The 25,484-nt window shown below is 44.1% G+C and overlaps 1 protein-coding gene across 2 annotated transcripts in view; it reads left to right on the top strand.

The window, feature by feature from the left end:
* TENM1 (teneurin transmembrane protein 1) overlaps positions 1–1,730 on the top strand; it is a 438,805-nt gene extending 437,075 nt beyond the window's left edge. For both annotated transcript variants that reach the window (XM_084814084.1, XM_084814083.1), the window contains exon 32: positions 767–1,730. In XM_084814084.1, coding sequence (XP_084670210.1) covers positions 767–1,525 — 759 coding nt within the window. In that variant the 3' untranslated portion in view covers positions 1,526–1,730. The remainder of the gene's footprint in view (positions 1–766) is intronic.
* The last annotated feature ends 23,754 nt before the right edge of the window (positions 1,731–25,484 follow it).

Here is a 25,484-nt window from a genome sequence, read left to right as displayed (position 1 = left end):
ATTCTATGTAATTCCCATTTGAGCATACTATTAGTCTTGCAGCAAGGACCCCCATCCATGCTTTCAAGTAACTACTCATTCACAGCAACTTTGATGCACATGACTATGGACTGGGGTAGTGGAGGCTGGTGTCTCCGATGTCAGTGGGGTGGTGAATCTACTCTGGGCTTCATTCAGAACCAGTCAGAACTCTAAAGGAGCTATCCAAGGTGTGAAGTTCTGACTGTTTCTGAATGAAACCCTGAGCAGATTCACCACCCCACTGACTTCGGAGACACCAGGCTCCATTGATCAGGAGTAGGCAATTTGGGGAAGTCTACAGGCGATTTTTGCCTCCCAAACTCCCCGCCCCCCAGGCTGTGATCCCCCCCACAAGCAGGTGCCAAAAACAGGGGGGAAATAAAAAACAAAATGGTGTCTACAGCTGCTATGGAGCACCCAAAGGGTAAAAATTAGCTTGCAAACAAGCTGACTTTGACCCTTCGGGTTCACCATAGCAGCTCCAGATAACATTATGTTTGGGGGGGAATTTCATTTTTGGAGGTCCTCCCAAATTTGGGGTGGTGGTGGCAGGAGCTGCCTGCAGCCTGCAGTGTTGCCCACTAATACTATATGTGGATCAGGGCTATATTTAGGATCAGGATCTCAGTCGCTGTGGGCTACTAACGCTGCATGTTCAGTCAGGATTCTGTATGGTGTTTCTAAAATGAACTATAAAAAAAGTAAAAATCCTCACTTTGTACACTGTTTCTTTTCTCTTTTCCAGACTATACTTGGCATTCAGTGTGAACTACAGAAGCAACTCAGAAACTTCATTTCCTTGGACCAACTTCCCATGACCCCCAAACACAGTGATGGGAGATGTGTGGAGACAGCCAAACAACCCAGATTTGCTGCTGTTCCCTCCGTTTTTGGGAAGGGCATCAAATTTGCCATTAAGGATGGCCTGGTAACCGCTGACGTTATTGGGGTGGCCAATGAAGACAGCCGGCGCATTGCTGCCATCCTCAACAACGCTCACTACCTTGAGGACCTGCATTTTACGATAGATGGGCGAGACACACACTACTTCATCAAGCTTGGATCTTTGGAAGAAGATCTTGCACTAATAGGCAACACCGGGGGACGGCGGATTTTGGAGAATGGAGTCAACGTCACCGTGTCACAGATGACTTCCGTCATCAGTGGGAGGACTAGACGGTTTGCCGATATACAGCTCCAATATGGTTCTTTGTGCTTTAACGTTCGGTATGGGACTACCGTAGAAGAAGAGAAGAACCATGTCTTGGAGATAGCCAGGCAGAGAGCTGTGGCTCAGGCCTGGACTAGGGAACAAAGACGACTCCAAGACGGTGAAGAAGGTATTAGGGTTTGGACAGAGGGGGAGAAACAGCAGCTTTTAAGCATGGGGAAAGTACAGGGCTATGACGGATATTTTGTTTTATCTGTGGAGCAGTATCTTGAACTTTCTGACAGTGCCAACAATATTCACTTTATGAGACAGAGTGAAATAGGCAGGAGGTAACAAACAAACAAACAAACAAACAAGTGATCTCTGCCTTTGCATCACCAAAGACTGCCTGTTTTTAAAAACATTAAGTAAAGGTTTATTGTATTGGTTTTTCTAGATCAGAACTCTGTGTATATATAAATATAGAGGGGGAAAAACATATCCAACTGCCTTTAAATGTGACAGAAGATGGTATTTTAATATAGTTTGTTTAAACTCTTTGGGAGATGGCAATGATTTTTAGTTCTTGGGTGGCTGTATTCAACATTTGGAAGCAGCATTCCCAGTGTTGAACGTCATTTGGAAATGGTTCACATGGGGCAAAATTTTAGCGTGCTCCTCTCTTTTTCCTTCTTCAATTCACAGTTTATTGGTTTTAATAACGTGCATACAACATTTTTGTTGTTGGGCCAGTGTCCTTTGTTCCGGGCTCTAGATCATGAACCGTCACCAAGCACTCTTCACAAGTTAGACATTTAAGGAGCCTTCAGGGAACAAGGTACACCAATATATAATTCTCCCCCTGCGCCAGCAAAACAGAAACCAGCCCCTCTAACCTTCATGTCTGCTAGTTAGGGAGTTGTGATGCCATTACCCTATTAAGAAATTGCAAATAAAATCATTTTTAGTCATTGCCTTATAGGATGAATACTTTGCTTGTTTGGATGATAACAAGTGGTAAGTCAAGATTTCAGGAATTTAAGCGTTGCTAATAATCGCGTCCACAGACTTAACACGCAGGAGGATGCACTTTCACTTGTCAGCTCAGAGTATATTAAATGGAAAACCATGGATAGGAATGTCCATTCACCTAACATTCCTACAGTTGGTAGTAGCAGCTATTAAGTCTTTATTCGAATACCTGGGTGTAGACAAGATCAAGGTATTGACTGTATTTTTTCCCCTTAGGGTGGAGTCACTTTTTGGTTGCTTGCAGCCACCATATGGAGGAGGAGAAGTCTATCAATGACTACCAGTCCTGATGGCTATGTGCTACCTCCAGTACCAGAGGCAGTGAGCCTATGTACACCAGTTGCTGGGGAACATGGGCAGGAGAGTGCTGTTGCACTGATGTCCTGTTTGTGGGTTCCTGGACAACAGCTGGTTGGCCACTGTGTGAACAGAATGCTGAACTAGATGGACCCTTGGTCTGATCCAGCAGGGCTCTTCTGATGTTCTTATGTTCTTATGGTTTGCTCTCTGCTTAGGCTGTCCCAACGTGGGGCTTTCTCCATGTTTCAAATACATGCAGAAAATTGCCATTCATACGAAAGATTGCCATTCATACACATGCAAAAAGTTGCCATTCATAAGAAAGATTTGTTCATATGAAGGAGACACCAATTGGTAACTAAATTGTACCTTTTGGTAAACTCAAAACACCTTTAAGTAATTTGTACTGCCCTGTCTGTAGTTGTCTAATGCAGCAGTGCAGAACTTCAGGTCCAAGGGGCCAAATGTTATCCTCCAGGGTTCCCCAGATGGCCACACCCCCTTACTCTTAGCCCCACCCTTTCCCTGCCCCTACCCCTACCCCTTTCCCTGGCTCCACCCCTTTCCCCCAACTGCCCGTCATTTGGTAATTTCCCAGCTTTTGTTCAGTTTTTTCAGCATTCTAAAAGGTTGAAATGCATCTTCTAAAGCTTAGTTGAAGGCTGTAAAAGCTTTAAACAAAATATGCTGGTATTTTGAGCCCCCACCCCTTTTGCCTTTAGTCCTGCCCACCACTGGAAAGCATCCCCCAGGAGCATCTCCAAAATGGAATTCGTCCCTTAGGCTGAAATAGTTCAGCACCCCTGGCCTCATGGTTACACTTTTGAGTATTCTGCCAGAACAGCTTGGGCCCCAAGTCTTGAGCACATTTAATCATGATCAGTTCCCATAAAAACCAATCATAGTAGGCTGTGATTCTTAGTTCAATTGAGAATCATCATCAGAGTGATTGAAACCTCATTAGGGGTAGAGCTGTGCACAAAGGGCCTCTCAAAATTCTCCAACCTTTTTGTAGGCAGAGAAATTAGGGGGACAATTTCACTGAATTCCTCCTAGGGGAGGATAAATTCTCTAACAGTTTCTCACAGACAAGGCTCACTATTGGCAGGGGTTGTAGCACTGCTTCTTTCTTTTTTTTCCTAAGAGGGTTTTGGTTTATTGCACTGCTCCTGCAAGTGGCAACAGGGTCAACTGTGTTGAGGCTTCCACTTCTTGAGGCAGAATTTTGAATTTCTTTTGGTGGTATTCTGAGCTTGCCTAATCACTGAGAGGTGGCCAAGGGTGCTGTATGTTTTCTCTCTCTATCACACATCTTTCCGTGGCTGTGCAGCCTCCCAGGCCACCCGCACTTTCTGAACTGAAAAAGGCCCGTGGGAGGAATTGCCTCATGACATCTTCCTCATGATCGCTTTAACTGAAGTGCAGGAAGCCAAGGAGGCTACAGGCTGCCACAGAGATTACTGTATGATGACAGACAGGACACTCATGCACACTCCTCAGCCACCTCACAAGTAAGGTAAGCACAAAAACCCCAAACCCAAATTTCTCCAAAATTTCTCCTCCTTTGAATTCCTTTTCAAAGGCAATTTCTTTTCTATCAAATTGAATGAGAATGGTTGAAAAAAAATGTGGAAGAAATTTTTGGCACAGCACTAATTAAGGGTACTCTGAAACAAATGGCTGGAGGACAGCCTTGGTGCATACTTTAGGGGCCATTCCTATGACAAACTGGGAGTGTTGAGAAAAGCAGTCTGCAATTCTGTCGATATTTGTATCATCAATATTTGGCCTATTTCTGGCAGCTTTTCGATCATTCTATTTATTTATAACAAAATTTATAACCCACTTTCCCCTCCCCACCTGCCCCAGAGTGTGGTACCCAGAGTGGCTTACAATATTTATAAAACCATCATGACAACAGCCAACAATAAGTAAAATATTACACCAGTATCTAAAAAATAAGCAAAAGCAGCAATAAAACACTAGACGCTAGTACCCCGCAGGAGAGGCAGTCTAAGGCATGATGGGAGAGTGCAGGGGTGTGTGTGTGTGTGTGTGTGTGTGTGTGTGTAGGGGGGGGATTGATGAAGGCAGGAACTGGTATCTAAATGGTACAGGAAGACTTTTTAAAATTGCGGGCTCTAGCAGGGGAGGGTTGCCTTTTGGGCTGTACTTTAGAGATTTCAAAAGCCGCAGAGAATTCAAAACCATGCTGGAACCCAAAAAATTAAATAAAATGACAGATTACCAGCGAAGAAGAAAACAACCTAACCTAAATTAACAAAGGAAAAATGGTTGAGCTGCATGCTAAATCCACTCAGCTCACATTGCCAATGAGCCAGCTTAGTCATATGAAGTGGCCCTGTGTATGTATGCCTGGATGTATGTAGCATAAGCATCAGGGGATGTGGATTAAGTTGCTCACACTGTGAGTGTACTAAGTGCAATGTTCAGTCATTAGAACTAATATTCTACTATTTAGTGTTCATATTTCCTTGAGCTGAAGATAGTTTATTATGGACGTATAGAACATATGGCAATTAAGGATGGGCCTGGTCAAGTGATCAGATCTGAACCTACCGAATAATGACAGTTTCTGTTCACCCCTACTTACTTGCCAGTCAGTGGTTCAGACCACTCTATGTCCGGACACTGGAGACAAAATCTGCAAGGAAGTGTTGCCCATGCCTCAGAAATGAATCCACACTCCCTCCCTTTGGATTTTGTTATGGGCTAAAATAGAACACAACATTTGATCCAAGTAATGTGATCAAGACTAAATAATCGGTATTGGAACCTGACCTGTTCCTATATTGGTGACTCTGATCTGATGGTCATTTTCCACAAAACTCTGGATAATTTGAATATAGACTTTCAGATCCATAAACATGCACTTTTTAATTCACAGAAAATCATTTCTGTACATTAGTTATGTAGGATGTGTATCGATGATGATGTATTTTAGCACCAATGTAAGATGTCAAAGCTTATAGTTTAAGCAATTCTACTGTTTGAAGCTCATGAATTAAGGTATCATTATCAAAAAGCTTTAAAATAACCAGAAGGAAGAAATGTTTTCAGTCTCTTACTAAATAGTTATTAGCTTGACCTGTGCATTTCTAGTATGTAATACATGTTATGTTAGCTTGTGCCTTGAGTTCCTTACAGTTGAATTTGTATTATATGCAGGAAATGCACTTTATATTACTGACCACGGAGGGTTTTTAATGCTGCCTTGAATGTTGTAGTTTTCATTATTATGCCAAAAGCTCATAAAGTGATATGGATTAAATTTTTCCCCCTTTGGCATTTACCAATGAATTAAGAGAATTGACTGGGTGTGTTTTATAGTCATTGCTTGATATAAAATGTGGATTAGAAAAATATTAAATACCTGTGCCATCAGATTCTGGTGGTATCAGATAAATGTTTCTATCATGTCTGCTTCTAAAATTCAGAAAATGAATGTGTGTCGCCACTGACACAATCCACCAAGCTCAGCTCCTGTTCGTATCCTGTGCTTGGAACTGAAAGGTGGTTGTGCAGACCTTCTGAATGGATTTCACTTTAAAGCAGAATGTTTAGCATGCATCCAGATTGTGGCTTGGGGGGGGAGCTTTGGGAAGGACATGGTTCTGTAGACAATACATCACTCTAAATAATCACTCCAGCTTATTGGCATTTTGCCATTCTCATAGTGGTGAACAGTATGCCTAGGAAAAGAAAGCAAAATCATAGAGTTGGAAGGAGATCTACTCCAACCCCTTGCCAATGCAGGAAATCCACTACAATATCCCAGATAGGTGACCATTCAGCATTTAATCCAGGAGAATCTACCTTCCAAGGCCATCTGTTTGACTCTCAATTGCCAGAAAACACATTAGTGTCATTTTAAACAGCGCCTACTTCTTTTATCTAGCATAGTCAGTCACTATGGATATTTTTGCCAGTCCTTCATTTCCCAATTTTCATTCTGGCAGCACAGGCACATAAAACGCCCACAGGTGTGTTGGTTATAAACATGCCTGGCAAAGGTAACACATAGCCAAAACATCCAGGTATGGTTGGACAGATGTTCCTTTTTGTGTTCGCTGTCTTCAATAAAATTTTACAAAGTAAGGCACAGAAAAGCCACTATTGCGCTCTCCTAGATCCGATGAAGGTAGGAAAGAGGGCATGGCAGGAGCAATTAACAAAACTGTTCTAATTAACAGCAACAAAAAATGAATTCCCTAAAACACACACCAGGGAGGGCGGCAGCTCTGATCAACAGAAATTATTGAGCCCGGGGAATGGGTTGAAGTCACTTTCAGTGAAATGTACAGAATGTGTCCTAATAATGTCATTTGTTACTTCAAGAGTGATTTGGGCTTACATTCTACCTAAAATCACATTCTGCCATTGTGGCATTCAACAGAATCACAGCAGAGGCAGAACTGCTGACCTTTTTCAATATGCATCAGTGGAGGCAGGTTGGATTTCAGACTTTGTGCTTGTTCATGCGTTGTCGCTTGGCTAGTTTTCTTCTCCTTTTTTCAGTATTTAGCACAAAGTAATAAGGGGAAAGGTCAAAAAGGACTTGCTAATGAGCAATTAACCAACACTGGAAAGCACTGTGGAATACTGAGTGGTTGCAGTGGCAATGAAGCCTCTGGCTACTACTATTGGCTGAATTGATGTGATACCTTGGAATGTTAGCAAATATCTGCTGCATTCTCAGGCATGAAAGCTTCACATCACTCCAGTTTTGTCAGTTCTTCCCACCAGTTTAAAGACAAGAGGAGCTTTGTAGACAAAGTAAAGAAGAGTGAGGACTGGGAAATCTGGTGTGAAGAGTTCTCGGAAAGAAGGGTGCTCAAAAAGCAGGATGGCTGGAGAGAAGGGGGCACATCTGGGAATGTATTGAAAAAGTGGAATCTGAAGAAAGGGTAGAAGTCTGAAGGAGAAGCCTGGAAACGCAAAGAAGGCAGAAGATTCAGGGAGTTGAGGAAAGGGCTGGCAGTCATGGAAGAATATCACATGGCCTAAGGACAAGAGAATGTATGGTGAGGACAGGAAGTGGGACAGAGAGACGGGAGTGCTGAGTAGCTGAGGCTTTGACATGGTCACTAGAGGAAGTGAGACACAGTAGGCATCTACTGAAAAGCAGAGACCTTGGCAGGATGGTGGATACTTGTAGTTGAAGAGTGTGAGGGGCTTGACAGTACAATCCTAGATATGTCTACTCAGACATAAGTCCCAGTGAATTCAAGAGGGGCTTACTTCCAGGTAAGTGGCTATTAGGCTGCAATCTAGTTCACACTTAGCTGATAGTAAGCTCCACTGAACACAGTGGGACTGACTTGGGAGTAAAATAGTGTGAGCTGATGGCAGAAAGGCAAGGGAAAGGGAGCAGGAGCTCTGGGATCCTGTGAGATGGGGGGAATAGATCCAGACTGTAACGCTCCTGTACCATTTAAGTGTGGCATAGAAGGGGCAGTCTTTACAGATGTGGCTTTCCCGCTTACTGCAGAACCATGATGGGGTGGGGCGAAGTAACCTTACCTAGTGAAATTTTCCTTGCATGTGAAGAATACACACTGAGAAGCCCTCTTGGGTACTGGAGACAGAGCTCTTAAGGTGCCAGAGAACCCAAGACATGGGTTAGCCACTTGTGGCCCTCCAGAAGTTTTGGCCTACAACTCCCATCAGTGCTACACAATGTAGCCAATGGTGAGAGACCATGGGAGTTGTAGGCCAAAACATTTGCAGGGCCACAGGTTGCTAAGTGGCGAGAGTGCTGAATTTCACAAACAGATCTGAACAAACCAGCTAGAGCCAAGGTTGGGAAGGAAAAGCAGTGCCCTGGGCTAGGTCATTCCACCCAGACCCACTCAGTGAAGGAGGAGAAATTGAAACAGAAGCCAAGAGGCAACAGTATTTATTTATTTGTTTGTTTATTTATTTCATTTCTATACCGCCCAATAGCCGAAGCTCTCTGGGCAGTTCACAGAAAAGTATATGCAACTTTCTAAAAGGCTCTGCTGCTCAAGGCTTTTGTGTCAATAGGTCTGTTATTCAAGGCTTTTGTGTCTTTGATAGCAGACTCCCACACAGAGAAATGTGGCCTGTGAAGCTTTCCTACCACTTCTCTCAATGGGAGGAAAAGCATCGCCAGCTATATTTTTGCATGCCAGGCTGGTGGAAAAGGTTGAGATGCAAAGATGGTGGAGGAACAGGGCACTGAAGGCAAAAGCCCAAAGGAGGATTGGAAGAAACCTTGTGGAAAAGGCCAGAGCAGACGGTGAGGCGTTGAGGAAAGAGGGCTAACCAAAGGCAGTGGCTGTGGATCAGTCACAAAGGACTGAAATACAGGATTGTGTCTGCAGTTGACAGGAAGTGGGATGGAGAGTCGGGTATGCTCACCAGGCTGAGGATCTGACTGTAAGGCAGGGGTGGCTAGAGGAACTGAGACAGAAAACATGGGCAGCTGCCACTGAAAAGCAGGTGCATGAGGAAACATTGGGTGGTAGAGGCAATTTTGATGGGGCAAATGAATCCTCGCTGGGTTTCAGTCAGGACCAGCTGAACTCTGAAGGAGCTATCCAAGGTGCTGAACGCTGTCCCCAAAATAGGTTCAACACCTTGGATAGCTCCCTTAGCATTCTGGCTGGTTCTGGCTGAAACCTAGAATGGATTCACAGCCCCACCAAAATCAGAGCCACCACCCTCCACTGGAGGGAAGTTAGGCTGACACGGAAACCAAACACCGGCTCTTGGTTAGTAGGAGATGTTCTGTTGACAAGATAGGCAGCCTGAAAGAGGAAAGGTCCCCTGAGGCAGAGAAGCTACAGGGCAGAAAGCCCAGTGAGAGAGTTGCCAATCAGCAGTAGGCTGCAGCCTGAAATAAACAGCATGGAGGCAGCCATGTATATTTATGTACATTCATATATACCAGGGGTGGGCAGCACATGCATGCACATGCCTCTTCTGTGTAATTCCCACCATGCCGGTGAAAACTGTGTTTTTATTTTTTAGCCGGGGGTGAGGGGATTGCACTTTTGAGCACTACGAAGCGCATTTAGTGCTGTGGAGTGCTAAAAGAGTCAAATTCAGCTTGTTTCCAACCTACTTTGATCTTTTAGCACTATGGAGCATTATGGAATGGTTTGCCACTGAATTATTGTTGTTGTTATTGTTGTTATTGCTATTATTAATTCAGGGCACCCTGTGAAGTGAGTGGCAACCTCGTGGAGCGTGGTCCGTGGGGGTGGGAGGCAAAAATGGCTCCTGGACCTTCCTTCCATAGTTGCCCAAATATACAATGGAGCAGAGCAAGATAAGACCGGGGGCGGGGGAGGTTTAGCTTCTCTCACCCATATACTCTTCTGAAAATAAAAAGTTCCCCACTCCTTTACAGGGGCAGCCACCTGAACGAAGTCTAGCTTGTTCCTGAGATGATGGTAAGAGCTGAGGAAAGCCATGGACAATAATGGAGTGGGTGGGGCATAAAGCTCATGCTGTGCCTAAGGAGCAGGAACTTGATATTGTTGGCAGGAAGTGGTGTGGGGGGTGGGGAAGAACAAGAGTGTTGGACACTGAAGGATGTTGATAAGGAAGCAGAGGGAAGCATGACTTGACAATGCAGTGGGGAAAAATAGGGCCTAGACTGGGGGGTGGGGAAACCTGTTGCCTTTCAAATATTGTTGGACTCCCAACTCCGATCAGCCCCAGTCAGCATGGCCAGTGGTCAAGGCTGACGGGATCAGGTCAAGGCTGATCTTGGTACAGCAACATATGGAAGGCTACAGGTTCCCCACTGTAGCCTAGAGGAAATTATGGTTGGTGGAGACATGGAATTGGAAGGGGCAAGGATGAGTTGGGACTAGGAAGAATCAGGTTCACACATAGTATGGGTTACCACCCTTTTTCTGGCAGGGCTCCTCCACCGTAAAAGCATCATATAGAACCTCTGTGGTGCGGCCAGTGAGGACAACAGCTGTTACATTCCAATTTGCCAACTCTGTGCATAGAGCAGAAAGGACAGAATGAGGCAGTACGGACCCGAGATGGTGGAATGGACAGCACCACATCAGAGTACAGGTGGTGCGACACATTTTTAAATGGTTCCCTACAGAATGAGTGTTGCAGAACCCAGAGTCAGAGAGACCACGGAGTGAAGGAAAAAGAGATTCTTTATTTAACGCGCGGGCTTAAGGCTGGAATCATTTTCAAAGAGCCAGAAGCCCGGATTTATATTAGCACATTGGTTTTATAGACATTGTGACACATATGAAACGGCTCCTCCTCCCCCTCCCGCATGGGGTTGCAATCCTCAACATTTCTTCTCTTAGCACTATTGTTTATAATACAAGAACTGGGTTATAGGGTAGCCATGATAAGGAAAGAACAGAAGAGAACAGCAGAGAACAAGATATACAATTGTATGACCTATGACCTTTGACAAGATAAGGAATTCCTGTGTCTCGTCAGCTTACAACAATATATTCAAGGGAGAAAGAGCTCAGCAAGAACATGAAGCATGAGACTGCATGAGGCTACTTAGTCTGATCCCCGATATGGCTGCTACATTCCCCCCTTAAATGCATAATTTCATTACAATTATAGCATTTCTGATAACCATACAAAGCTTTTTGTGACATACATATTACTTAGCCTCTTGTTGGGCTATTAGAGCGTAGAGGGCAGCAGTTTTACTAGCTGAGACATAAACCAGATTGGTTAAACAGCGCATAAGACAAGGAACGCAGAGACATAACAGAACTTTTATGAACAATACTGGTAGAATTAGGATGAACAATGCTTCAAGCCAGCTAAGATCTGGAAGCCAAAGGGTCAACTAATTGAGCTAATTGTTTTGTTTTATTGTTTTGTTAGCTACTATATTGTGCAGCTTGTTGATCTGTTCATCTACAGCATTGCCATTATTAGTTAAGTTAAAACAGAGCTTTTGGTGTGTCTCACAACTTAAATGATGAAGAAGGAAGAGGTAATTTATACCAGCTCTATTTTCTAGAACTGCACCTCTTAGATCACACAACTCTTTATTTAACAATGACAATGCTCGTGAGGTGGCATTTATGCTTTTGGCTAAGCTGCAAGCTAACCAGTTGTTCTTTAGACCATTAGCCAAGGCTAAACCTGGAACCCCAACTAGTGACATTGCTAAGGCCAATTTTTCTGAGTCAGAATATAACTGCACATGACTATTACAATTTTTAGTTAGTTGGAGTGCTTGAGGCTGCCGTTGACGGATTTTCTCGGGCTACAGGGGAAGAAATGGCACCAGTTCAATTGGCGGCTGAGGCAACATGGGTGGTTATCAGACAAGTTGGCAGGAATGAATGACCAAGTGTGGGAATTACATGTCTAAAACTATCCATGAGGCAAAAGTATGTGGGCATCATTAAAATATATGTTTTGAATTTTATTACAGTGGAAGGGGGCCAGGGATAGCTTTGTATTTTCTGGAAAAAATTTTGACAATTAAGCATTTGTGCACACGTAGCATTTGTTTCAGAAATGATGGGGGTGCGTAGAGTGAACTCTGTAGGGGGTAGGATCTTTGCAACCATGCCCCAATTAGCGTTTTGGGAATAAGTTAAACTTACACCATAAACTTTTAACATGGTATCTTTTTGAATTTTCTCAGGATGTCTACAGACAGGTATTAGGCAAGAGCTAATAAGCCTGTTTGCAGGTATACCTCTTGGCAAACAAAAACGTTTTATTTTCATGATGTTAGCCAGGTGAAGCCAGTAATTATCAGCAAATCACTGGGACAAACTTCTCCTTCCAGGGGCAGACCCCCCTTTTTGCACCTTATTAAGGAAACACAATGCAGCACTACTAACACTACAACACGCATGTTTGATCTTTTTTGGGATCTGACCGTACGCTGGGCAGCTATTCACCTGGCAAGCTGCAGTAGGGTCTAGTCCCCTTCTTCAATTCTCCAGTTGCAGATCTGACCGTACGCAGGGGGACAGTTTCCCGGTGTGTCCACAGTAAGGTCTAGCCTGAGTCTTCTTACTGCTTTTTCAGAATGATTTTTAAAGGATTTTCAGGATTTCTGTTTACAGTCTACTCTCCCCCTCTCGCTCTCTTGACTCGTGTCCAGTGTATCCAGGGTTTAACTCCAGCTGCTTTCATAGCTGTGGGGGTGGAAAGTATGACAGTTTTCAGTCTTCTCTATCTGGGAGTCAAAGGGTTATTTTTCCCTCTTTAACTCATACTTTAACTCTTAATTGGAAAGGATGAACTTCTGTGATGGGAATGGCTTATTTTCTAAGACAAAGCTACGCTGGGCTTGAAGAACTTTGTTTAGTGTTTGGACTTCTTGTTGCTTGCTTTTGATGCTGCTCCAGTGTCAATTATGAAGTCAATGTCACAGCCCCTCACAGTCAATGTCACAGCCCCTCTCAAGCTGTCTCCCTCTTCGCCCATTCTGGCCCCTTTGGTTTTCTCCTTTGTGTATTTGATTTATTTTATTTGGGCATTCATGCCACTAATGTCCATCTTGTCCACACTGGGCACACTGGTTCTTTTTTAAGAATCTTCTGCCTCTGCCGGGTCTTCTTTTTTTTTCTTTCGTCCACGTCTTTTTGGGCCTCTGGGCTGAGGGAGGGGGGTATACTGGTGATAGGCATTTGAAAGACGCTCCAAGTACGCTCTGGGGCCTCGGTGGCACCTTGCAGCACTTTAGACACTTTGGTCATATTAATTGACTTCTTCATACCTGCTTTCATGGCTTCTAACAGCAGGGTTTGATACTGGGTGAGGCGCTCTAGCCCCACTTGTGTTTTGGGATTCCAGCGGGGGGGGGGGGGTACTTACAAGGAGGCTTTATTGGGTAACTTACAGCACACAGGCGTACTTAATGGTTGGATCAGACAGCTTCTCTGAACCACGAGCTATTGCGCTAAATGGGTTTTATACCATACATGTTACCCATAACACTAGCAAGCATTTTCAGCATAGGCTAGAAGTGTTTGGTTCTCAGGCACAGCTTCCTGTAAACAACTTCGCTTCCCAAAGTGCTTGATAACACTTTTTATTTATTAGTATGGGAAGACAAATTTTTTCTCTTTCTTTTGCTTTCTTTTTCTTTGCTGATCTGCCTGTATTGCAGATCATGTTTCAAACTTTTTATATAAAACTTTCTGCTCCATGCACCAGCCTTGTCTCTTTATTTGTCTTTTTCAAGTTAAACTTACTTAAACTTTTCTGCCTTACACTAGTCCCACTGACACACATTTGGGATAGGCTCTTCTTCTCCTTCTAGTTACATTTTCTTCATTTTAAAGAACTATTACATTATTGTGGCTACTTTACCCCAGGTAATAAGCTCCAGGCACAATCAGCTGCTTTTAATTTACCCTGGGGGCAACTATGGCCATGCTTCTTTTTTTACAAATTTTTTTTTCTTTGCCTCTTGCCTTTTCTTTCTTCTTTTTTCCTCCCTCTTCTCTATCTGTCTGCTACTTTCTCTATTTTTTTTTTATTTGCTTTTGTCTTTCTTTCCTTGTCATCCATTGGGAACCACACTTAGTATCATTTGGAGTTGCAACTAACACTAATCTGCAAATATCACATATATTTTATGATATCTAAGAAATCATAAAATATACACAACAAACTTTTTCTGCAATTTAACACAATGAATGGAAAACACTTTTTGCATGGTAAGGCATGATGGAGCAGATCCAGCAATTATACTGCTCTTCTGGCTGAAAGCTCAGGGCCCATTAAAATCAAGGGACGGGCATACCCACACACACAAAGAGTTCTAGGTCACCATTTTTGCATCGGCAACTCTATGCTGCATGAGTTCTGGCAGAAGGAAATCTAAAAGTCACAGATCAAACTCAGCCTGCTGTACACTGAGCTGACTACAAACACAGACACATGGTCTACAGCGATGAGAGTTCAAGTTTATCCAAAGCTTCACAGCACTGTCCATGGCAAGTCTTTGACAATTTAAAATTTTAGTTCATGTGCAGAGTGTCTCTAAAAAGCCCAGACATTGATGGAGGCAAACAGAGAAGGCTCTGGGCAATGAAGATGCAATGTTTCCAGCAAAGGCTCTCCACTTTTGCATCAGTTTAAAAAGGGAAAGTGTGGCCCTACACCCCTTCTGACAGACAAGGGCCTTTAACTTTTTTAGCAAGGCCTCTATCTAAACAGAGCGGCACAGCTCAGCTGTCTAGCCGTGACGCTTTAACCTGGGCAACTCCTCTGTAAATTTTATTTTACTTCTGTCAGGTTCTCTCACAGACATTTTAAAAACTTACTCTTTTTTTTTCTCTTCTAACCTGGTACACGAAAGCACTGAAACACTGAGTGCCGAAACTCAGGACGCTGGGGGGTGATGGGCATCGCTTTATACTTGCATTTTTCAGGCAGCCATTAATCTTCGGGGAGGCGGTGGGGTGATTTGCAGGACTTCAAAGGCAAGCTTCTCAGTTTGTTTGTATTTGTAAATCCCAAGCTCAAAACAGGACACGATGAGGTACAGGGCCACCAAATTCTTGCTTTGGCACGGGCAACAAATAACTCGGGTTAGCTTTCTTCGCTGGGGTCTCAAACAGGAAAACAGTCTTAATTTAAAGTTGTAACATCACTGACAGCGTCAGCCAGCCAGCTACACAGATCTCATTGTTTTTTAAGACAGTTGCTCCAATATCTTCTTTTCTTCTCAATCAGGTTGGGTCTCCCAGCTTACACAGTTTATTGCAGCTTTCAGGAGCATGGCAGTAGCGTGATTTTGGCTTGGCCAGGAACATGCTGTCTGGTTTCTCGGTCTCTTTAGCACACATACTTAGGCAGTGTAACACTGGACACTCAAATCAGTGAGTTTTCTTCATTGCAGGGAATCCCACGGCAAAAGCTTAATGGTTACGCTCTTTAGAAATCATATAGCTGATGGTCAGTAGCTACAGGCTCTATGCAATTCTAACACAGTTCAAAGCTAAACACGGTTACCTTGACAGAGATCTTCAACGTGGTCTTTCCGCTTCATTCTGCTTTGGGACAGTCTTATGGCACACTTTTCACTTGAAGAGGGGTCTAGCCTGTGCTCTGGGGGCTGATTCTTCACCTTTATTTTCTATTTTGCCTTCATCTTCTGGGTCTTCATTTTCAGTTTCCATTTCTTAGGGATTTCATCTCAATTAGGCGAGGTGATGATGTTGCACAACTCAGAACGTTGTGGGCAATTTTCCTGCCCCCCCCCTCTCTCGGCGCGCTAGGCTAACAGCTACTTTTTCGGCCTTACACTCTCACGCTCCCACGCTTTGTTAAAAGCCAGACTGTCCTGCAACATTTTTCTAATTAACAGCCTCAGATCTTGTTTTTTTTCCTCTCAGCTCGACCTTGAGCTTTTTGCTGTTTTCTCTCTCTATTCTGAATCTTTTTTTAAAAAAAACTTTTCTTTCTTTGTTTGACATACATCTCAAGGGGGTGCAAGGTTTGCTTCCCCCACCACCCATAGCCTCCCTCCTAAAATGAAGACAGACACAATTAGGGAATGGGAATTGGTCAGTGAGTAAGGGGTCTCACTGGCCGACACAAGAGGATTTTTCACACCACGCACTTTGCTACTGGCCTGGGCACCCGGATGGTCAACGGTATGCGTCAGAAACCGCAGTAGCCACTCACACAATCACCAATCTCTCCACTACATCCATATGTCCCTGCCACCCACTTTTCCCACTTTTTACCAGAGCGGAAAACGGCTTCCCCAGCTTCCTCAGCTTCCTACTGAGTACTGGCGTGCTAGGTACTGGCGCCCACTCGGGGGTGTGATCAGGCCCCCCTTCTACTCGCAAGGAGTAGGTTCTTTTGTATACGTATACCACCAACACTGACCTTCTTCATAAGGCGGGGCCCTCTTTTTTTCTGCCCAGTGGCCTTTCTCCCTAAAGGCGGGGCCCTCTTTTTCCCATATACTTGCCTTTCTCCTGAAGGCTTCCAATGTGGGTTTCAACTCAATTGCAGCTGCGATACAGGCAGGGCTCAAGTTCCTTCCTCCGCTTCCCAAAGTTCTCTTGCTGCTCGCTGCCGTTTGGGCGATCCCGGTGCAGGCTTTCTCCCATTCACTCGACAAAAAGGTCGGTGGCGCCAAGAAAGGGAGGCATGCGCCGAGCTCGTCTTCCCGGTGCGGCGATCAAGAGCAGGCAACTGCCACCTGTCTGGCTCAGAGCCTGCCACATCCGAGTCACGGCACCATTTATGTTGCAGAACCCAGAGTCAGAGAGACCACGGAGTGAAGGAAAAAGAGATTCTTTATTTAATGCGCGGGCTTAAGGCTGGAATCATTTTCAAAGAGCCAGAAGCCCCGATTTATATTAGCACATTGGTTTTATAGACATTGTGACACATATGAAACGGCTCCTCCTCCCCCTCCCGCATGGGGTTGCAATCCTCAACATTTCTTCTCTTAGCACTATTGTTTATAATACAAGAACTGGGTTATAGGGTAGCCATGATAAGGAAAGAACAGAAGAGAACAGCAGAGAACAAGATATACAATTGTATGACCTATGACCTTTGACAAGATAAGGAATTCCTGTGTCTCGTCAGCTTACAACAATATATTCAAGGGAGAAAGAGCTCAGCAAGAACATGAAGCATGAGACTGCATGAGGCTACTTAGTCTGATCCCCGATATGGCCGCTACATGAGGAACTTGAATCCATAGCTTCGGCACATCCCCAACCGCTTCCAGCAGAGAACATAGCAGGTGTGTCACGTTCCCATGGCCCCCACCTTCCTCATGCACACACACAAGAAGAGAGGCTTCAGTCTCATGCCTTTAATTCACTATCAACGGGTTCATTACAGATGCAAATCTCCAAAGACACTCAGGCTACAAAGGAGTAACAGCAGGGAATCCAAATGGGAGCCATGACGTTGACAGCAGTTTGAACAGGGACTTGCTGGCTAGGATACCTTAGGGAGAGAGACCCCTCCCTTCCAGTGATGCTCCCCTACATCGACCCTCATGCATTGCCAACCAGGTCGACCACCTGAGTTCTGCCTCTTACCTTTTCCCACTTCGCTCTGCGACACAGTCTAGCATCCCTCAGGTCACGCCCCGCGCTCTCCTCCTCCTCCTGGATTCTCACGGAGGGTGGGGGGCTTCAGGCTGAGCCATCTGGGTGTTAGCATCCTGAGAAGCATGCCTATCCATATCTGAATTCGCTTGGGAAGATGCCTCCCCTGGTTCTGGCTATTCCCCTTCTGAATCTGAACTGCTATCTCCATATGCTCAGAATCAACCCTGACAGGGTGCAGCTGGAGCACCCAGTAAAAGCAGGAATGGCAGCCATTGCCCTTTTAAATTCTTGCTAGCTCCCAGATAGTTCTCAGCTGGCCTGCTTTGCTACTCAGGGACACAGCTGATACACATCCTTGTTCCATGTCCCTTGGATAGGTGCATGGGAAACTGTCCAAGGTCCTGAACCACCTGAACTGGCCTGCTTGGATACTTGATACTAGACTCTTGCCTCAGGTCAATCTCCTCCAGGCCGAGTTCAGCACCCCACAAGACATAGGCAAAACAAGCCCTGGGCTGGTTTATGCCTGGGTTAGAGCCAGCCAGTTTCTTTTGCAGGATGTGAGAACCAAGCATGGCGGACAGCAGCACAAGGAATCACTTAATCATTGCCACCCTTTTAGAGGAACAGGTAAGTGACAGAGACTGGCAAGTGACAGAGACTGGCAAGGTGAGGAAGCAGAGACTGGCAAAGTGGAATGCAATAGCCCAGGCTAAGCCTTCACCTCAATTCCTCTTCCTGGGCTGCATTCCAGAGACAGATAACTGTTGCAACCAGGCTATTGTATTCCACCTCAAAACACACTTCTGGCAATTCTATAAAACACTCCATCATAGCAGCACTCCCACCATGAGAACAAAGTTCTAAATGTATATTTTTAGGACAGGAAAAAATAATAGTTCAGTAATTATTTAGAAAATCTAGAACATTTTGGTCAGTCTATATTGTTATATACATATGTAGAACAGAGTCAATACAATCTGGAAAACATACGACCTTGTATTCACCTCCTGTTGAATTTTCTCATCTTCTGAATTTGACACTTGCTAGGAAGTGCATCGTTCTTCTGATCATATGTTCAGACACGATTGAAACCCTAGAGTTGGTGTGTATCGTGTGTGTGTGTAAGAGAGAGAGAGTGGGTAAAGGAGGTAAGTTTCTTTCTTTAGGAGAAGCAGGTTCTTATCAAGCTTCCTCTGAATGGTTGACCTTCAAAAGGAAGTGGGCAACACAATTTGAACTATAAAATAGTCACTGAACAGGGAGGCGTATAATGAAGTCCAAAATAGCAAAGTAACTTAAGGTGAACAAAACAAACTGGATCATATTTTAGCGTAAGATAACAAATGTTATAAAATGTGTTAGGTCTACATGTTCTATAGTCTTGCACTCCTACCATTGGCCCTCCAAATATACACATGCTAGCTAATACAAACCTGAACTGAAACTGGTAAGTTCAGTTTACTGTGGAATTTCCTTGGCCTTCGCCACTTTACATTATCAGTCCAAGAGAATGTGTTTGCCAGTTACAATCTTTTCTTAGATTTAGTGGTGAACTTTAGCCTCTTAATAAACGTTAGTATATCAAAGTGTGTCCTTGACAATATTTCACATGTTTGAACCTCCATGCCAGAACGTTGAAACTTTAATACACAAGGTGTTGATAAACACAAAGAAAGCCTAGCATACAGTATTATGTCGATTACTAGTATTTTCCCCCCTTTCTTATGAAAAGTAATTATGTTTACAATGTATGCCAAGATTTTCGATTCCTATCTAACAACAGTTCTAATCTTACTGAAAATGTAGTATAACGGCCTGAGCCTTGTTGCTAGGAAACAATAAGATTTCAGTTTTGTATTCCTGCTCTGAACACAGACTGGATACTGTGCAGGTTTATGTTCAACGGCTGCAGTGAAATGGTTTGTTGCATTTTTTGCTCTGGTTTTCAGACCAGAAGTATGTATTTTCTACAAGACCATTACAACAACCTGCTGTAAATAGTAAAAGTTAATATATGATGTGTTGACATTTGAAAAACAAAGTACTTTGAATATTTCATTTTTAAAAAATAAAGTTGCAAACAGTTAACCAGAGTGGCTTTGTTGTTGTTGGCCTATTATTTTAGAGAGAAAAACCGCAGCAGGCCTGGTTTCCAGGTGATGGGGTTGCCGTTTTGTGGTGGTAGCGTTTACTGCTTGTGAAGTGTTGCTCTATGCTCCTTTTGCCCTTTTTATACTCTTTTCCTTGCACATACACCCCCCTCCCACAGTCTCTTTCTGGTTCCATTACTTCATGTGAGGAGTCAAACACAGCGATGAGGACGACATTCATTAGCATTTGATGTTGATATTGACCACTGTGGAAGGGTTATGTCTTATGTGTGCCTGACGGGTGAGGCGGGGTGGGCAGGGGCATATAATGTAATACTTAATACTTAACCTTTGGATAGTGTTTTTTGTATTCATTGGATAGTGTTTATTTTTATTTATTTACAATATTTATATGCCGCCCTGCACCTAAACGGATTCTGGAGCAGTGAACAATAAAAGACAAAAGGAATAAAACAACATATTAAACATTTTTTTAAAGACAGAATAACAATAAAAACCATGGCTGATCAGTCAAGGAAGACTTGTTGAAATAAAGACGTATTCAGCAGGTGCCGAAAACAACACATTTGTTGGTGCCTGCCTGACCTCCAGAGAAAGGGAGTTCTATAGAAAGGGAGACACCACACTAAAGGCAGATTCACACTCTGAAGTCCACACTCAGATGTCCACTCTCTGGGTGGACTCCAATTGGGCCACAGGTCCATGTGGAACCACCAAGAGGGGGGTTGAGGTCATCAGATAGGGAACCACCCATCTGATGACCTCAGTGACCGGGCAGCTTAATAAAACTTCAGAACACTTCACATGCACTATCTAGTTGTAATCCTTAAGATAAGTCAGTATTATCTCCATATTGCAGATGGGGGAACTGAGGTTGAAGGAGAGCATCTTCCCTAAGGCCACCTAGTGAGTTCATGGCAGAGGTATGATTTGAACTGGAGACTTCCTGATTCGTAGCTCAGCCTCTTAGCCACTACACTATATCTATCTGTCTATTTAGCTATACCTTTTGGTGGGGGTAATGCCATCATTAATCATAGTTTGATGGAACATGAGTTTAGCAGCCGTTCAAAGAGGAAACAGCAGAAAGTGAATATTGCTGTGCTCAAGAAAGACATATTTTACAGGAGGATCATGCCTGTCTAGAAAAGGATTAGGTGGAAAAGACATACAGTCAAGGCCAGAAATATTGGAACAAGGATAACAGTTTTGGCAGTTAGCCTCTGTACGCTACCACATTGAAGTTGAAAGGAAACACACCCAGATGGGAGCAAAGTCAGGACTTTCAGCTGTAATTCAAGGGGTTTGACAAAAGTGGAGCACTAACCATTCAGGAAGGACAGCCAGTGGCATACACACACACCCCATCGTTGGTGGCTCATAAGTAATGGAACAAACGAACATCATTTCAAACTTAAGGGTCACCTTTAATATCTGGATGAAAATCCTTTGCAGTCCATGACTGCCTGAAGTCTGGAACCCATGGACATGACCAAATGCTGAGTTTCCTCCCTCAAGATGCTTTGCCAGGCCTTCACTGCAGCTGCCTTCAGCTGCTGCTTGTTTGTGGGTCTTTCTGCCTTCAGTCTTGTCTTCAGGAAGTGAAAAGCATGCTCTGTTGGGTTGAGATCAGGTGACTGACTTGGCCATTGAAGAACATCCCACTTCTTTGCCTTGAGAAACTCTTGGGTAGCTTTTGCTGTATGTTTTGGGTCATTATCCATCTGCAATATGAAGCGGCGTCCTATCAGTTTGGCAGCATTCGGCTAAATCTGAGCAGAAAGTATAGCCCTCTACACTTCAGAATTCATCCTGCTGCTTTTATCAGCAGTCAGGTCATCAATAAACACCAGTGACCCAGTTCCATTGGCAGCCATACATGCCCATGCCATAACGCTGCCTCCACCATGTTTGACAGATGATGTGGTATGCTTTGGATCATGAGCTGTTCCTTTCCTTCTCCACTTTCTCTTCCCATTATTCTGGTACAAGTTCATCTTGGTTTCATTAGTCCAAAGAATCTTATTTCTTATCAGTCCAAAGAATCTTAGGTGTTTGCTGGCAAAGGCTAATCTGGCCTTTCGGTTCTTGAGCGTTGCCAGTGGTTTGCACCTTGTTGTGAAGCCTCTGTATTTACATTCATAAAGCCGCCTCTTGACTGTAGATGTTGACAATGACATGCCTACCTCCGCAAGAGCATTCTTGACCTGGCTAGATGTTGTGAAAGCGTTCCTCTTCACCATGAGCAGAATTCTGCGGTCATCTACTTTAGTTATCTTTCATGGTCTGCCAGGCCTTTTGCTGTTGCTGAGCTTGCCAGTTAATTCCTTCTTTTTCAGGATGTTCCAAACTGTTGTATTGGGCACTCCCAAAGTTTTTGCTATCTCTCTGTTGGGTTTATTTTGTTTCCTCAGCCTAATGATGGCCTCCTTCACTCGCATGGACACCTCTTTGGACCTCATGTTGGGAGTTCCAGTGAACAGCTACCAAATGCAAATGTGACACTCCGAACCACCTCCAGGCCTTTTATCTGCTTGATTGGTCATGGGTACCCAGGAAACAGGCCACACCTGGCCATGCAGCTGCTTCTCAGCCATTCGTTCCATTACTTATGAGCCACCAACAATGTGTGTGTGTGTATGCCACTGGCTGTACTTCCTGAATGGTTAGTGCCCCACTTTTTTCAGACCCCTTGAATTACAGCTGAAAGTCCTGACTTCGCTCCCATCTGGGTGTGTTTCCTTTCAACTTCAATGTGGTGGTGTGCAGAGGCCAACTGCCAAAACAGTTATCCTTGTTCCAATATTTCTGACCCTGACTGTATCTCAGAAATTCCAATAAATCTAGAGAAGTGTCCCTGTTACTGCACAAAAACCAAGATGCTAATGTATTGGAATCGATTATTTTAAAACAATGACAGATCTGTCAAGGCATCAGCTCTCCTTCACTCTAACAAAGTACAGATTAGGATTGATTCCTCAACACATACAAGTAGCAGGGATCATCTGCTATCTGTCTGAGTGGATGTGGAGGCATTTGACAGGCTCCAATGGGATTTTTCGTACCACACCCACTCTATATTCAGTATTGCTCTGGAATGCATACCTGCAACAAACTGGTATGCTTGAGCTTTTACCCTGCAAAATAGGATAGGCTGTAAGACACCTTTTTATCTATATTCCTCAGAGGTAGCACCACCACCACCACCCCATACAATATTTATAACTTTGCTGCAACCTGAATGATGTTTTGTATGGGAAATTTGGGCCTGGAAACCCACTGTAATCTGCCATATTAGCCAGTGGACTACATGGCAGGGCTTGCCCAAATGAGGAGAACAAAAGGGAGCACAAAGTTGCACAAAGGAGATGCAAGCAGACAATAAGAGATGCATAAAAGCATTTTGAGGAGCTTATCGCTAACAACATCAAGGCCAACAGTGAAGAATTCTTTAAATACATCAGAAGCAAACCAGCGAGGGAGGCAGTTGGACCACTGGAAAATAATGGAGTTAAAGGAGTACTAAAAGAGGATAAGGAGATTGCAGAGTAGCTGAATGAATTCTTTTCATCTGTCTTCACTGCAGAAGATATAGGACACCTGAACTGATAGGATACCTGAACTGATGGTTTGGGGAAGGGAATCTGAGGAACTGAGGCAAATAGTGGTGACAAAAGCTGAAGTTCTCCACCGTATTGATAAACTGAAAGCAAATAAATCATCAGGCCCAGATGGTATCCATCTTAGAGTTCTCAAAGAACTCAAATATGAAGATGCTGATCTTCTAACCAAAATATGCAACGCGTCCCTAAGATAAGCCTCTGTACCAGAGGACTGGAAGATGGCCAATGTAACACCAATTTTTAAAAGGGGGGGGGGATCTGGGAAATTACAGGCCGGTTACCTTAACGTCTGTTCTGGTTAAATTGGTTGAAAGCATTATTAAAGATAAAATTAGTAAGCATATAGAAGCCCTGCTGAAAAAGAACACAGCTTCCGCAAAGCTAAGTCCTGTCTCACTAACCTTTTAGAGTTCTTTGAGAGTGTCAGTAGACATGTAGACAAGGGTAATCCGGTAGACATTTTTTACTTGGACTTCCAAAGGACTTTTGACAAAATCCCTCACCAAAGACTCCTGAACAAACTTGGCAGTCATGGAATAAGAGAAGTCCTCTTATAGATCAGTAACTGGTTAAACAAGAGATAGCACAGAGTAGGAAAAAATGGTAAATTATCCCAATGGTGGAAAGTAAATAATGGGGTACCACAGGGATCTGTATTGGGACCAATGTTTTTCAGCTTGTTTATGAGTGATCTGGAATTAGGAGTGAGCAGTGAAGTGGCCATGTTTGCCAATGACACCAAATTATTTAAGGTGGTTAAAACAAAAAGGGATTGTGAGGAGCTCCAAAAGGATCTCTGCAAACCGGGAGAATGGGCATCTAAGTGGCAAATGTGGTTCAGTGTAAGTAAGTGTAAAGTGATGCACGTTGGGGCAAAAAATCCCAACTTCAAGTATAACCTGATGGGATCTGAGTGTGATGGTGATGGACCAAGTGGTGATGGACCAAGCAAGAGATCTTGGGGTTGTAGTGGACAGCTCGATAAAAATGTCAACCCAGTGTGGGGCTGCTGGGAAAAGGTAAATTCCATGTTAGGCATAATTAGGAAAGGAATTGCCAAGATCATGCTCCCCTTATACAAATCTATGATACAACCACACTTAGAATACTGTGTACAGCTCTGGTCACCACACTTAAAAAATAGAATATCGTAGAGTTGGAAAAAGTGCAGAAAAGGACAACTAAAATGATCAAGGGGCTGGAGCAACTCCCCTATGAGGAAAGGCTACCACAGCTGGGGCAGTTTAGCTTAGAGTGATAGAGGTATACAGAATTGTGCATGTTATGGAGAAAGTGGAGAGGGAGACCTTTTTCTCCCTCTCTCGTAATACTAGAACCCAAGGGTGTCATCCCATGAAGCTGATTGGTGGGAGATTCAGGACAGATGAAAGGAGGGACTTCTTCACACATAGTTAAACTATGGAATTCACTACCACAAGACATCGCAACGGCCACCCATTTCGATGGCTTTAGAAGGGGGTTAGACAAATTCATGAAGGAGAAAGCTATCAATGGCCAGTCAGTATGGTGATATGCTATCTCCAGTACTGGAGGCGGTGAGCCTATGTACACCAGTTGCTGGGGAACATGGGTGGGAAGGTGCTGTTGCACTCATGCCCTGTTTGTGGCTTTCCCGTGGGCCGCTGGTTGGCCACTGTGTGAACAGCATGCTGGACTGGATGGACCCTTGGCCTGATCCAGCAGGGCTCTTTGCTATTGCGGTCCACTATTCCTAGCCACAGTCCCCCAACCCTACAACATGCTTTATGGTAGTCTATTTTGGAAGCAGCTGGGTGATTTTTTTTTTTTAATTATTACTATTTTAAGAAACATATTCAGCACACGCAATAAACCTGAGTTGCCAGGCCAGGAACCCGACTGCACCGCTACCTTTTATGGGGGAAAGGGATGGGAATATTCTTGGGCCCGATCCCAGATAAACTGCAATCACTCCGCCTGGGGAAGGGAAAAGAACAGTTTCAAGCGGGACCCGGAAGTTCTACACGCAAACGGCGGGTCTCGCTCTTCCATGTTTATCTCTATGGCTCTGCCGAGACGCCCAGCGTCTGTCTGGGGACTCCATGAAGACGAGACAGGGGCCTCTCTACCCGTCAAGATCTCTATAGCGCCTTCCGGTCCTCGCGGAGGACCGGAAGTGACGCGATGCCGCGGGCTCTCGGCTTTC

Source organism: Heloderma suspectum, chromosome 9 (genome assembly GCF_057233095.1).
Source record: "Heloderma suspectum isolate Gila_16-S chromosome 9, 16-S_ref, whole genome shotgun sequence".
NCBI classification, from domain to species: domain Eukaryota; kingdom Metazoa; phylum Chordata; class Lepidosauria; order Squamata; family Helodermatidae; genus Heloderma; species Heloderma suspectum.
Note: the sequence above shows the minus strand (reverse complement) of the source record. Positions and strands in the feature narration are given on the sequence as shown.